The sequence below is a fragment of the Rhinopithecus roxellana genome, chromosome 3 (genome assembly GCF_007565055.1).
Source record: "Rhinopithecus roxellana isolate Shanxi Qingling chromosome 3, ASM756505v1, whole genome shotgun sequence".
Classification (NCBI taxonomy): domain Eukaryota; kingdom Metazoa; phylum Chordata; class Mammalia; order Primates; family Cercopithecidae; genus Rhinopithecus; species Rhinopithecus roxellana.
The window spans coordinates 57944670-57960354 of NC_044551.1; the positions used below are offsets into that span (position 1 = coordinate 57944670).

General features: G+C 38.9%; 2 protein-coding genes across 8 annotated transcripts in view; one reads left to right on the forward strand and one right to left on the reverse strand.

Moving 5' to 3' along the window:
* The window catches only part of SREK1IP1 (SREK1 interacting protein 1), a 51405-nt gene extending 38922 nt beyond the window's left edge, over nucleotides 1-12483 (reverse strand). Inside the window, exon 1 of one of the 2 annotated variants that reach the window (XR_004056399.1) lies at nucleotides 7279-7322. Coding sequence is in view for 1 of the 2 variants with exons in the window: in XM_010368246.2 (XP_010366548.1) it covers nucleotides 12298-12310 (13 nt within the window). In the remaining variant the exon portion in view is untranslated. Of the gene's footprint in view, nucleotides 1-7278; nucleotides 7323-12297 lie in introns of those variants that run through there. The other variant, XM_010368246.2, reaches the window with a different exon arrangement.
* Nucleotides 12484-12701: 218 nt separating this feature from the next.
* Nucleotides 12702-15685, forward strand: part of CWC27 (CWC27 spliceosome associated cyclophilin) — a 258775-nt gene continuing 255791 nt past the window's right edge. For 4 of the 6 annotated variants that reach the window (XM_010368262.1, XM_030927527.1, XM_030927530.1 and 1 more), the window contains exon 1: nucleotides 12714-12972. In XM_010368262.1, the coding sequence (XP_010366564.1) occupies nucleotides 12931-12972 (42 nt within the window). In that variant the 5' untranslated portion in view covers nucleotides 12714-12930. Of the gene's footprint in view, nucleotides 12973-15685 lie in introns of all 6 variants that reach the window. The other 2 variants (XM_010368255.1, XM_010368270.2) reach the window with 1 other exon arrangement.

Genomic DNA, 15685 nt, shown 5'->3' on the forward strand with positions numbered 1-15685 from the left:
AAATACAGTAATCCCGTATAATTAGTAGCACATGCAGGCAATGTTGAAGCTATAAATACCAGAGACAAATTAAAACTGGTTTCTTTCTATTGTGATAAAATATAAACAACATACAATTTACCATCTTAATCATTTTAAAGTATACAATTTAGGTGAATTAAGTACATTCACAATGCTGTACAACCATCATCACTATTCATTTCTAAAACTCTTTCATCATCCCAAACACTAACTGTATTCATTAAACAACTGACTATTCCTCCTTCCCTCTAACCCCTAGTAATCTGTATTCTACTTTCTGTCTCTATGAGTTTGTCTCTTCTAGGTTCTTCATACATAGGGAAATCATACGATACTTGTCTTTGGGGTCTGGATTATTTTACTTAGCAGAATGTTTTCAAAGTTCATCCATATTATAGCGTGTATTAGAGTTTTATTCCCTTTTATGGCTGAATAATATTCCATTGTATGCATACATAGTTAAAACTAATTTTATCCTCCAATAGTGGTTTCAATCAACCAATGAAAGCCCCAGTATAGTATTATTTCATTTTCTGTTTTTTTTTTTTGTTTTTTTGTGCAGTGGCACGCAACCTGGGCACACTGCAAGCTCCACCTCCTGGGTTCACGCCATTCTCCTACCTCAGCCTCCTGAGTAGCTGTCACTACAGGTGCCTGCCACCACGCCCAGCTAATGTTTTGTATTTTTAGTAGAGACAGGGTTTCATTGTGTTAGCCAGGATGGTCTTGATCTCCTGACCTCGTGATCCGCCCACCTTGGCCTCCCAAAGTGCTGGGATTACAGGTATTATTCCATTTTCTTGGTAAAGGGCATATAATTCCCAAACCCTTGAAATGGAGATATAATCCTAACTAAATATTTAAATACATACAGTCCAAACATAAAACAGTGTTAATTTAAAAATAAATATAATTTAAAACTATTTCTTTGGTGTTATGAAGTTAAAACATTAGTTATCTTCCCCTTAAATTTTAATATTGTTTTAAAGTATATATTATTGAGGTGGGGCATCATGGCTTACGCCTGTAATCCCAGCAGTTTGAGAAGATTCCTTGAGGCCAGGAATTTGAGGCCAGCCAGGGCAACATAACGAGACCACATCTCTACAAATTTTTTTTTTTAATTAGCTGATCATGGCATGTGCTTTTAGTCTTAGCTACCTGGGCGGCTGAGGCAGGAGGATCACTTGAGCCCAGGAATTCACGGTTACAGTGAGCTATGACTGCACCACTGCACTCCAGCCTAGGTGACAGAGGGAGACCCTGTCTCTAATTATTCTAGTAAAAGTACAGTCTCTTCTACTATAATACTTGTTTTAAAAATGCAAATATTGTTCTAATGTAATTGATACATTAGGGAAACATTTAAGCATAATGTGACTTTCATCCACATAAAACACAAAGTAAATGCAGAACATTGCATCCAGCTGATCTGAACCACACAGGAGTATACAAAATACACAAGCACATATATCTCAAAACATTTCTAGTGACCTCACTTCACCAAAAATGTTGAGAACACCCATCCACATCTGGTGTTACAACTTTTCATGGATTTCTTATTGCCCTCTTACTGCCACTTCATAACTCATAGAAACTGCAACTCTTCTGAAGCTCACTTGCACAGCAAACTCCAGGTCTTTTAAAAGCTAAAGTGTCATATTTTTTGTAATATTTATGCATTTTTTAAACCAATTAACATGTGTAAAACTGTGCTACTGTTTCTATGAGATTCCAATCTTTTTTTTTTTTTTGGAGACAGAGTCTTGCTCTGTCGCCCAGGCTGGAGTGCAGTGGCGTGATCTCGGCTCACTGCAAGCTCAGCCTCCCCAGTTTACACCATTCTACTGCCTCAGCCTCCCGAGTAGCTGGGACTACAGGTGCCCGCCACCATGCCTGGCTATTTTTTCTGTTTTTTTTTTTTTTTTTTTTTTTTTAGTAGAGATGGGGTTTCACCGTGTTACCCAGAATAGTCTTGATCTCCTGACCTCGTAATGCGCCTGCCTTGGCCTCCCAAAGTGCTGGGATTACAGGCATGAGCCACCGCTCCCGGCCCTTTTTTTTTTTTTTTTTTTTTTTTTTGAGACTGAGTCTTGCTCTATCGCCCAGGCTGGAGTGCAGTGGAGTGATCTCAGCAAACTGCAACCTCTGCCTCCCGGGTTTAATTGATTCTCGTGCCTCAGCCTCCTGAGTACCTGGGATTGCTACCACACCCAGCTAATTTTCGTATTTTTAGTAGAGATGGGGTTTCACCATGTTGGTTCCTATCTTTTTTTAATGTGTCATTGAAGCTTTTGTGCATTATGCTCTAATCCCATTGTTTCCTGGTAAACCCTGTCATAGTTAAAAACAAATATGTTACATTGTAGCAGTATTGACTGGAATAAAATCAGATGAATAATATAATCTGAGGGTCTTTCATTATGAAAACAACTGCATGTTGAAAAAAAGCTCAGAGAACTGGAGTCAGTGTTAAATCTGTTTCCACAGAAACTGTACATGCTAAAACAATTGAATAAAATTATGCTAATGCATCATTACTATTACTACAACAGAATAAAAATGTTCTAATAGATCTGAAATAATCTTATCTCAGCATGTATTAGAATTGAACTCATGACAAAAGGCACTGATAAAACTCATCATTCAAGTATCCCATAGTTTTAGAATAAACAAACTATGAAACTTTTTCTTGGCAGGTCATCTTCCTTCCTAAAGTTGAAACTTTTACATGACAGGGAAATATAACCAGAATTCTAAATAAAGTACTTTATATCAGCTAGTTCCTCACCAGTCTTTGGTTAAATTATTATTTCAGCTTCATTAGTCTTTAATTTTCATGATTGGGCAACTGAATGCTTCTACCCAAGAGTTTGAATCTGAGGCAACTGACTTAGTAGATCTGAGGCAAGTAACACAATGAAGTGGGGACAGTTAATTCATTCTGCTGTCAGGATCCAGTTTCCAGGGGCACTGATGTCACTGGCAGTAGCAGCCCTAACCAGGTGTGGGCTTGTGCAGGATCTTGGATATGGGTTCCCTGGGTCATTTCTATTTTCTGACCCTTACTATGCAGGCTTTGCTTAGATTCAGTGAGCTACCTGATATCTTTCCTTTTCTGCTTAACTAGTCAGTTTCTATTGTTTGGAATAAGGACCCTGGCTGATATAAAGGCACTCAAAATCCATGTAAAACTGACTATAGTAGGGCTATACTGTGAGGCCCTTACTCAGCTAAGTTACCTACTTCCCTGCCTTGGGCTCCTGTGCAGTTCTTGGCTCCATTCCTTTTGGAAGTTTGCTAAGGCTGTTCAGAGTAATACAGTGTGCCCATCTCAAATTTTTCCTTTCTAATCACAATCTGCAATCCAAAAGGCATTTTATAAAAACATATAAATTTGACATTGGAAAAAAAACTGAATGGCAAAAATCACCAAAAGTAAACTCAAAAGACACATGGAAACTTGAGAAAAAATATTTGCACCTCACAGGACCAAAAAAGGGCAATTATCCCTATGCATACATCTCAGCGAATCACTAAGAAAAAGACCAGTAACCAATAGGAAAAAAATGGACAAAGGATGTTCACAGAAACGGAAATAGAAATGACTGTGAAACATGTGGAGATACACTCAGTTCTATTTAAAACAACAGGTAAAATGTACACTAAAAACTATACTAGGATTCCATTTTCACTTATCAGAATCGCAAAGATTGAAAAGGCTGAAGGAAGTGTAGGGGGGCATCCTCTCATACATTGCTGGCAGGAGCATAAATTAGTACTATCTCTTATGGAAAGCAAGCTGATAAAACCTGTCAGAATTATAGTGTATATACCTCTCTGATACAACAGTCTCACATTTGGGAATTAGTTCTCCCAATTTATTTGCACAAACGCATACTGACTTATGTAGAATGTTATTCACTATAGCATTGTTTGTAATAGGGACAGAGTAGAAATAATTTAAATATCAATAGAGAACTGACTAAATCAATTATGGTATGAAATAATGGGGATGGTCTTTATTTAATGATGTTATGAGCGCTAACATATATTGTAAAAAGAAAAAAAGCAAGGTGCATAACAGTGTTAACGGCGTGTTGCCATTTGTATAAAAAAAAGGTGATAGAGTAGGAGCACTGTCTTCTCAGACAAACACCACCGCTTTAAATTCCAGCTCCCTTTCTAGCCTCACGCATTTCAAGGAAATTACTTCTCTTCTAATTATAAGCAGCCAGAAAGAGCAGACAATAAAATACAGATAAGATAGCTCAGGCCCAAAGGGAGTTGGAGGGGAAGTCTCTTGAGCAACTGCCAAACTTCACCCTCTTACAATGGGGCCCCAGTAAAATAGTGGGCCTTAATAAGCACATTCCTTCCCCTTCAGGTGCACTAGGATAGAAAAGATAAAAGCAGACTTGGGGGATATGCCTGCAGCTGCAGAAAGATGTATGGGAACTGACACACAACTCTCCCTCACAGACAAGCACAAGGAAGAGACAGAGAAGCAGTCCAAGCCTCTGATAAACTCTCCCACTCTGAATCTTTAAGAACTTTTAGTTTGTAAGCAAGTGTGCCTCTGACCTAACTGGGCCAGAAGGCGCCTCTCAGGTTTGTTTTCTCTAAATAAACCTGTCCTGACTGGCAAGCCATCTTTTCATGTTTCTTACCTCTTTCTTTAATTCTTACAGAAGATATTAGACATACCTCTGTAAGGATATACATTGGTTACTTGAAGAAAGAAAACTAAGTCCAGATGGAGAAAGAGTTAAGAGACATGTCACTATATACCTTTTGGCACCTTTAAAATGTGAAAGGTGATTAAATTACCTTTTCAAAAACCAATCTGGAAAATCTCCCCCAAACAAAACTGTAACACTAAGAAAAGTAATTGTCAAGTAAATATTATCTGACAAAAGGCAATGATTGCGTTTGTAAATTCTTCAGAGACGCTACACTGCAGACGTTCTATAAAATTTTATCAACTCATGATGTCAGGAACAAATTTTAGAGGTCTTCATTCTTATACTTGCTAAATATTAAGGGCTTACTCTGAATCTAGTATTCTGTTAAACAACTTGGGGGTGGTAGGAGGAATCAGGTAATTGGGCTGGTCCTTTATCTTCCAGTAACTTAAAGTAGCCACATAATTTTGAATACAACTCAGTGCTTACCATGATGTAGAGTTGCTAAGAGGTGCTCAACAAATACTTATAGATTTGAGGTTATAAGCTTAAGAAAATACAGTCATGTTTCATTTAATGACACGGATACATTCTGAGAAATGTGTTGTTAGGCACAACACAGAAATTTTGTCCTTGTGGCAATGTCACAGTGTACATAAACCTGGGTGATATAGCCTATATACACCTAGGCTCTATGGCATAGCCTATTGCTCCTAAGTCACTGTATTGATACTGCAGGCAGTTGTAACACAATGGTGAGTACTTGTGTATGTAAACATACCTAAACATTGAAAAGATACAGTAAAAATAAGAGTATAATAATCTTATGGGGCCAACATTGTATATGCAGTCAGTTATTAACCAAAACATCATTTTGTGGTGCATGACTGTACTTCAAAAGTTGGGAACTGGCAACTTTTCTGGACCCCAGTTGCCAGCTAAGAAATATGCAGTGTGCATATACATACACACTCAATTTGTCAAAATTCTTCAAGCTGAACATTTGTGATCTGTGCTGTTTTTAAAACATGTAAATTATATCTTAGTAGTTAGCACAAAAGAAAAAAAATTTTAAAGTTAACAGTAGGCAATGAAGAAACAGAAAATACTGAGAAAACCAAAAAGAAGGGGCAAAAATAAAAGGACTGAGAAAAATGGAGAGAAAGATGGAGTCCTCAACAGTTGCTTCAGATTCGTCAGTGGTCACCAAAGGAATGTCATATTTGATTTAAATTTATTTCCTTGAAATTTTACAACACCTATCTTTCCAAAGTCAACAACTTAGTCACTGGGAACTTTAACAGTGATGCTTAGAACTTAATATTATATTTTTCTTATTGTCTATTTTGGAATTTAGGGAAGCCTGACATTTTCATTAAAATATTTTTTACAATCGCTTAAATTTAAACATATACAGCTTAAGTAACTAAGTTTTTTCGTACTAATTAGAAATTGCAATTACTTCTGTCACAGGATCCATTCTTTTCATTTTTAATTGGATTAGAGTCAATTAGATTAATTTTGTTTGGTAACAAGTTTTACATTTGGTTACTCCATTATGGTTTTAGTTACAATCTGGGGACCTATAAAGACAATTTCAGTTTCTTCTGCTTTTAAAATTCAAACTGCAGCCACATTTTATAAGTGGTAATATCTATTTATATAATACATATATTCTGCTTACGTTGATGCAAAGTAAAATTCCAAGTATTTTACTTTTATTCCATTTATATTAAAAATTCATAGATACACTCCTTTCTTTGGGACTCCAAATATTGTACCAAAGTCAAAGTAGAAAAATCAGTAGAAATTAGACATTTTTTACTAAAACATTAATATTTCATTAATAAGATAATTTAAAAAACAAGCTAAATGAGTTTCTCAATGCAAGTATTCTGAAATAGCAGATGTCTTAATAGCCCATTAAAAATGCCTTCATAGGCCAGGTGTGGTGGCTCACAACTGTAATCCCAGCACTTTGGGAGGCTGAGGTGGGTAGATCACTTGAGGCCAGGAGTTCAAGACCAACCTGGGCAACATGGTGAAACCCCATCTTTACTAAAATTCCACAAATTAGCCAGGGATGGTGGTGGACGCCTGTAATCCCAGCTGCTCAGGAGGCTGAGGCATAAGAATCACTTGAACCCAGGAGGCGGAAGTTGCAGTGAGCTGAGATTGTGTCACTGCACTCCAGCTGGGTGACAGAGCGAGACTCTGTCTCCAAATAAATATATAAATAAATTAATTAAATTAAAATTTAAAAAATGCCTTCATAATCATTTGACTCCAAAGGGAGAAACAGTAAACCAACCAAAGAGCTGTTTAAACTACTGATATGAGTTTTATATTGATATGAAACATATAAAACTCTTTAGTCTACATGCCTCACAAAGTACAATTAGTCTGTGAAGAAAAACGGTGTAAGAAGAGACAGAAAGGCTGGGTGCGGTGGCTCATGCCTGTAATCCCAGAACTTTGGGAGGCTGAGGTGGGCGGATCACAGGGTCAGGAGATCTAGACCATCCTGGCTAACACGGTGAAACTCATCTCTACTAAAAATACAAAAAATTACCTGGGTATGGTGGCATGTGCCTGTAGTCCCAGTTACTCAGGAGGCTGAGGGAAGAGAATCACTTGAACTCACGTGGCAGAGGCTACAGTGAGCCAAGACAGCATCCCTGCACTCCAGCCTGGGTGACAGAGCAAGACTCCGTCCCAAATAAAATAAAATAAAATAAAAAAAGAAAAAAAGGAAAAAGAAGAGACAGGGAAATTTGTTTGAGACAGAAATTTAATTACCTAATGAAACAGAATGAAGCCTGTATTCGTTTAATCTGTTTAGTACTATTTCTGCTGCTGAGCAGCAGATTTCTGCTCAGCAGCAGAAATAGTACTCAACCCTCTAATTATTCATTATTTACCTATCATGGGTATAATTTTGAACTCGATGCTAGAGAAGCCATAGGGATGAATCAAGCCCCTATGGGGATATTCAATCTTTTGGCTTCACTGGGCCACACTGTTTTGGGCCACGCTTGCATTGTACTTTTACAGCGCAGTCACACCTATTATCTCAGTGCTGTCGCACCTATTATCTCAGCACTGTCACACCTATTATCTCAATTTTTGCTAGGTTTAAACAGTTTATCTATGTCTTGCCATCCAACTTAATGGCACAATTTAACATTATTATACTTTGAAGCATTATTTTGAATTGAAAGAAGGTTAACATATCTCTAACAGTGGTGTAAGTTTAAGAGAATTTTAATAAGAGCTTAGAAATCACTTTTGTCCCCTTTCTTAAGTAGTATTTTCATGTATTGCTTAAAGTTTTATGAGGGCATAAACTATAGAATACACCAAAATACATTAACACTAACAAGAGCTGATGAGCTTTAAAAAAAAAAAAAAAAAATCACACAAAAAAATCTCATAATGTTTTAAGAAAGTTTACGAATTTGTGTTGGGCTACATTCACAGTCGTCCTGGGCTGCATGCAGCCCATGGGAAGTGACATTATACTAGTTTATCTATGGTAATGCACTCACAGCTGTAATCCATGACAGAATGTGTCAGGTTCCATAGAAGACACTGAGCTCTATTTAGTAACTATGAAAAAGTGGCAGACAAGAGTTTCAGCTAAGGGATCAGGAAAGCTTCCCACAGGTAGTTACAGGCAAAATAGGAGATAATAACAAAGGCTCGTAGGTAGGAAAGCACTTGAGAGGTTCACAGAATAACTGGCCAAGTCAGATTTTTGCAGGATTGTAGAATGCATGAGGGGAGCGGTGGAAGGAAAGAGTAGAAACAGTGATTTGGTCAGGCTCGGGAGTGTGCACTTCATTCTAGCAGAGAGAGATGGGGAGATTTGGCATTTTAACACGTTAGAAACTTAAGAAGCCTTAGCCTTCAACTCTATTATAGAGACACAAAAACTGAACCTCCAAAAGGTTAAGTGGCTTGAAGAGAATTACAAAATTCACAGATGGGGTGAAGAACTAAGTTCATGCCTCCTAGCAATGGCAGGATCAGATATATGATTTGGGAAAATTATTTTAGCAGCAATGTGCAATATAGACTAGAGAGAAAAGAAATTACCTATAGTCTAGTTTAGGAATAAAGAGCAATTGGATGTAATTTAGAATTCTTCTATTACTAAGATACTATCATAATGTGTTTTAAAAATCTTATTCACTGTGATGTGCCAGACTGAAATGTTAACTTGGCCATAGAAAAACTCCCTACCTTGGCTATAGACTTCAGTGAAGGAGATAATAAGAAAACAGTTTTGTGCCAACTACATCAGTAACATACATTGTCACTTGTGCCAGTTCAACTCTTCATGGAGAGTGGTGAATCACTGACATGAATGTTGGAGGTAATTTCAACAACTGTGAACAGGAAAAGCAGTTTTTCAAAGAAAGTAAATTTCACTGAAACCTGTGATCAAATATTATTTCTATAATAACGACTAAGAGTAAGATTTTCCTAAATGCCTACATTTCATTGTATTACCTACATAATGGTATAAGCTTATACACAATGCTATGAAAACACAGGTGAAGCACATGATCATAAAACAGACAAGGCTGATTTTTATGTGTGGTTTGCAGAAAGCAGCCTTGTTACTTTATAATCATACCTTGCCATAATCACTAGCAGGATCACCCCAAGAAATGCCAAACTGAATCCATTAAACCTAAAATTAAAGAGCATAACATAATACTTGTCCTCCTTGATGATAACCTTGAAAAGTTTAGACTAGTCCTATTTTCCTTTAATACCCTGTCTGGATCGATCATCCAAGAAATTATCTTATGATTTTCTGTATCTGTATTTTCTAATGACACTTGCATTGTACTTTTACAGCGCTGTCACACCTATTATCTCAATTTTTGCTGGGTTTAAACAGTTTATCCATAGCTTGCCGTCTAGCTTAATAGCACAATTTTACATTATTATACTTTGAAGCATTATTTTGAATTGAGAGAAGGTTAACATATCTATAACACTGGTCTAAGTTTAAGAGAATTTTAATAAGGGTTTAAAAAATCACTTTTGTCCCCTTTCTTAAGTAGCACATTTTCATGTACTGCTTAAAGTTTTATGAGGGCACAGACTATGGCACTGTTTCCTCCAGAGTGCCCATATCACACAGGTGCCCAAAAGGCTTGCCCAAGTAATGAAATGAGCAGTTTTGATAACAGGTCAACTTTGAGTGCAGCTGTGTGGTACAAAGACCACCAGAGCTGATTTGGCCTATCAGGATGCCTAGGCAATCTACCATGTAGGTTTATCTTTCGCGGCTGGCCTCTTAGATGTCGACCAGGCTTCAGCCAGACCTTCCGTTCACATTCTACACACCATTTAAGCAGAGTGCTCCACTCCCATAGCCTTACCTCCTATTATGTGTGCGGATAACACCCAAATCATTGTCTTTGACCTCTTTCCTAAGCTACAAATGATATCTCTTACTATTAACTATTTGCATTCCTATGTCTGACTAGCCTCAACACAACAAGCTCCAAATTAGATGTCATCATCCCCTTAACCCCTGCCCCTTGTGAGGTGTTGTCATATCAGTAAATAGCCCCACCCAATTGCTTAACAGTAAAACCCAGGTGAACCTCATTTCCTCTTTTACCTACCCATATTGAATCAATCATCAACTCCTAGTGATTCTACCATCAAAAATGTATCTTCAGTTTATCCGCTTCTCTCCTTACCTATTGAGACCACATCTTAGCCACACATTATCATAACTCACCAGCATTACTCCTAACTGGTAAACTTTGTCTCCAATCTACTTTCTAGCCAGAATTATCTTTCCGAAATGTGAATCTGCTTTAAAACCCTTAAATGGCTTCCTACCATTCGTAGGATAACGCCAAACCTCTTGTCATGGTCTACAGGTCCTTAAAGAGCTGGAAACTACCTTGGAAGTTAACCTATACGATGGTTCCTCTATAGAGGAACCAGACTGACTTCTTGCTTACCAGCTGTCTCATAATAGACAAATTACTGGATTTCTTTGTCCCTCAGTGTCCTCATCTGTAAAATGGGAATATTAATACTCATTTCAAAGTGCAGTTATGAATATTAAATGAGATAGAATACAATGTTTGATACAGTATCTGACATATTTGACACATAAATATTAGTCAATATTTACTACAGTTACTATCTCTCTACTTAATTTCTCACTTATCTCCCATTTGTATTTGAGTTCCGTCCAATAACATCTTTCATTTCCTCTTCTCACATATTTCCTCTTCCTTTACGTATCCAGTTCCTCCAACTGCAGTCTCCTCTCCCTTCAAGCCACCCCTCCTACAATTTAGATCACCTCCTAAGTGCTATATCCTTTGGAAAGTCCTTCTGCCCATCCTGTATGTGTCTGGTGGCCTAACTTTGTGCATCCTAAGGCCTTGTATTTTCCTTGTCATGGCACTTGTCCCACTTTGTATAAATTTCTCTCTCTTCACTGCTAAATTCTAAGTTCTGTGTTAAGCGTAACCATGTCTACCTTGCTCACCACTGTATTTTCAATGCCTAGTACCAGTGTCTGGCACACAGTAGGCTTAATAAAGAGTATATATTTCCTCTCTCACAGTTCCAGATGTATTCCTCCGCAAACTGCAGTTAGTACAAATGCACAGTGTTCCAGTAACAGCTATCTGTAGAAAGATGTTCAAAAAGGCTGCCACAGAACAAAGAATCTGGTCAAATAATACTGGGAAGGGCAGGTTTAAACAAAGTTAGGGCTTTGAACCATAGTAATTCTTAGAATCTTTTCTATTACTAAGGTGCACTGTGAATTTCCAAGTTGGGAGGTGGGGTGTAGGAGTGTATATTTCTGAAAATGTCTCCTGCAACCACTGTTCTGCAGTGGCAAAGCCGGTTTGAGGAGATGCTCTCAGCTACTAGAACTTCCAAGTAAGCTGGTAGTTGAGGACGAGAAAATCTTTTAAGTAATTATTCTGCAGAGTTCACCGGTTTTAGGTCAGTAACTTCTGGACACAGAATTTGAGAGTTAGAATAAATCTTATATATAATTCAACAAAGCTCCTTCTTTTTATACGGAAACTGAGGCCCAGAAGCACAAAGCGACCCATCTATGACCACGTGAGCAGCTACATACAACAGGAAGAGCTAGGAGTAGAACCCGGACACCCGGTGGGTCCTAGCGACTTCTAGGACAGACGACGCCTCCGGTTACCTGGGTCGGCCAAGTGTTCCCACTTCAAATTTTAGTTTTAAGCCATACCACAGTTAAGGTAGTTTTTCTTGGCTGCTAGCCCCCTTAGGCCCACAGTTACAGTCTCTCCCTCCTTCCTCCCTTCCACAATACACTTTCCCTGTAATCCCATGCAGCTGGGGCTTGGCTCCTGGGGGAAGACAGTTACTTTCTTTCCTTCAGAGTGTATCTTTGGAGTGTAAACTTTTTCATGTAAACAAAACAAACCTGTGAATTTTAAGGCCTCCGCCTAAATCCCCATGGGCGCTAATCCCCACACCCCGCACCCTACCCTTACCCTCCCTTGCGCTCCCTTCGGATCTCGGACGCAGAGGCCCTGTAATTGCTCCTTACCTGGGACTGCCATGACAGTGGTAAGAGGGGTCACTTGAGCCTCCGGCTTTCGAAGTGGCGCTTGCTTCCCGCCAGCTGCGAGAACAAGGCACAGCCAAAGCGCCGTTTTCCTTCCCCCAGCGCAGCAGCACCTTCCCTACGGTGGGGAAGGCCCTGTACGTTTCTAGCGGCAGCAGAACCCGTAGACGTGGATGCAGTTTCCGGACGAGTCATATTGCAGAAGACACACGGTCCGAACCATTACTGATAGTTTTTTGGGGGGGTTCAGTTTGATCTGCACACGCGAGTAGTGTAAACACCGCCAAGACTTATGAAGTGTCCCTTCTAATATTGTAACACAAGTTACATTAAGCTATAATAACTTTACAGACTTCTCTCGTTCCCTGGAGTACACTGGAATAACCCTTCTCAGGGTTAGCGGTGCTCGGGTCCGGTAACAACATGGCGGCGTCCGTGAGGGGCTCCTTTGGGCAAGGGTAGTGTTTGGTGTCCCCGTCTTGCGTGATATTGACAAACTGAAGCTTTCCTGCACCACTCGACTTAAGGAAGCGTGTACTCGTAGGAGGACAGCTTTAGTGACCGGCAGTCCGCTCTCATCCCCCATAAGGAGCAAAGTCCTTTGTACTGACCAGGATGAGCAACATCTACATCCAGGAGCCTCCCACGAATGGGAAGGTGAGAGCCTCATCTAGGGAACTTGAGGTCCTGGGATCCCCGAAGTGAGATTTCCCGGATTTGGGGTGGGGGGTGGGTTTCGGGATCTCGTGGTAGGAAGAGACCATGAGAAGTGTTATCTTTACTCCTGCATGTGGCCAATGTTGCATCGAAACACTGAAGTTGATACTTTTCAGGATGTACTTGAAAAAGTCAGGTGGAGATTTCTCTACCTACCAGCATTCCGGTCCTATTTTCTGCTTTAACCTAGCTCATGCAGCCGATTTCTAGAGTCTTAGGTTTTTAAACGTACATTTTTGAGTTTGATATATTCTTTGCTTAACTTGGAGGTCATTCATTCTCCATTTCTTCTGCAATCATTAATTGAACGCCTGCTAGGCACTGGGCACTGTACTAGGCGCCGGAGATACAAAGATGGATGGGTAAGGTAGTTGTTTTCCCGGAAGAGCTTATAGTTTAGTTTGTGAAACCAGGTAAACAAAAGCCTGTATGTCTGATAAGCGTGCTTGTGGAGAAGAGATCAGGTTGCTATGGCGGTACTGAGTAGTGAACAACTGGGAAAGTTAGGAAAAACCTCATGGAAAAGGTATCTTTTGAGCTGATTTTAAAACCTGAGATGACTGTCAGTCAGAGAAAGTGGGAAATGGGAACTATTACTACATTAGAATGGGGAAATGTTTCTGTAATTGATTTGATGGCTAATGTAAGCCAATTCCCATCCAAGGTGTTTGTATACTGTACAAGGTAGAAGAGTCCGTTGTGGAATAAGTGTCACCTGAATTCTTAAATTGAGACCTATCCTATCTCATATGAAATTTGATGAATCAGCATATTGGAGAAAATGAGATTGAAAGTATATAGTTGAATTAAGATAAATTAAATTTACACAACATACCATCCTGTTTGTTACATGATTGCATCATAAATAATTTATACAATCTTTTATTCATTGACGTTTGATAATATAATGAGAGCAATTTAAAAGCAAAACCAAAAATGCTGTAATTCCCAGCAAAAATTTAATGGGTATTTTGGGCAGCTCAATTCTTTCGATTCTTTGACCTTCTCCTGGGCATTGTAGGTTAGTGTGTCCATCCCACCCCTCACCTATCTTATTTAATATCAATGTGAAAACTCAAAATACCTATCTCCTCCTATTTCCAAATGTTTCTTGAGGACAGTATCACCGCCAGTTAATAAACACTGGTAGAGATTGAATAGATTTACTATACTGCCACACAGGGCCTTCACACTTGCTATTCCTCTATCTAATCAAGTGTTGACCTTAGCAAAGAGTCCTTTCTTATCTACTTTCTATGAAATAGCAAACTTCAATCATGCCTTGCATCCCAGCATTTTCTGGCCCCCTTAACTTTTTTAGTTTTTTTCCATGGTATTTATTAATTATTTAGTATTACTGTATCCTTCCTCCTACCTTCCCCCTATAGAATGCAAGGAACATCAGGGCAGAGACAAGCATCTAGAACAGTACTTGATACATGATAGAAGGAGTTCAGATATGTATTGAATAAACGAATGGATGGATGAATTAATACTATATTTTTCTTAGTTTTTGAGGAGTATTAAGCATCAGTGAGTTTGAGGTTACACTGCTGCTGGTCAAGGACAGACTTAATTGCTTTGTTCTAAAGGAAGATTTGACATGGTCATATAGATGAAAAGCTTTAACAAGGATACATTCCTGAATAGATTATTCATTCAACAAATAATGATTGAGCAAATCAATTGCCAGGCATAGATGCTAGGTTTTAGGGATACAATGGAAAGAAAAAAACCACATTGTCTGAGTTATCATGAGTTAATTGAGTGAAGTATACATTGACTGAATAATCATGCAAATAAATGTTTAACTACAAAATGTGATAAATACTGTCTTCTGAACAGAAATGGGCTGAATGATAACACAAGACCCCAAGTTTTCATCCAAAAACAACTTGGGACTTTTTCCACCATAAAGCTCATCAAAGATATTAAAGCTTCCAAGTTCTGTAAGGTTGAGAGTGTGGACAAAAATTTGGTGTGTGAAGAATTTGAAGCAAATGTAATAAGTCTGTTCAATGAATGTTTATTGCCTTTACTATCTAATGGTACATTAGGTACTGAAAGGGTACAGAGACATTCAGAGTAAATGGGACAAAATTCCTCCCTTCAAAGAGCTTAGTATCAGCTTGGGAAGTAATTGATAATGATACCAGTGCTTGGTCCCTGGTTGTCCATAAATGTTCTGTATTTTGCTGTAACCCCAACCCCTGAAGATGAGGCAAAGAAATATAGTACTTGATAGAAATTTTTTTTTTTTTTTTTTTTTTTTTTTGAGACGGAGTCTCGCTCTGTGGCCCAGGCTGCCGTGCAGTGGCCGGATCTCAGCTCACTGCAAGCTCCGCCTCCCGGGTTTACACCATTCTCCTGCCTCAGCCTCCCGAGTAGCTGGGACTACAGTCGCCAGCCACCTCGCCCGGCTAGCTTTTTTGTATTTTTTAGTAGAGACGGGGTTTCACCGTGTTAGCCAGGATGGTCTCGAACTCCTGACCTCGTGATCCGCCCGTCTCGGCCTCCCAAAGTGCTGGGATTACAGGCTTGAGCCACCGCGCCCGGCTTGATAGAAATTTTTTAAGCATAAGAGGTAATTCCCTGAAGATGAAATTTCCACATATTATGATCACTTATTCTAAATTGTGTCTGGCTTCTTCAC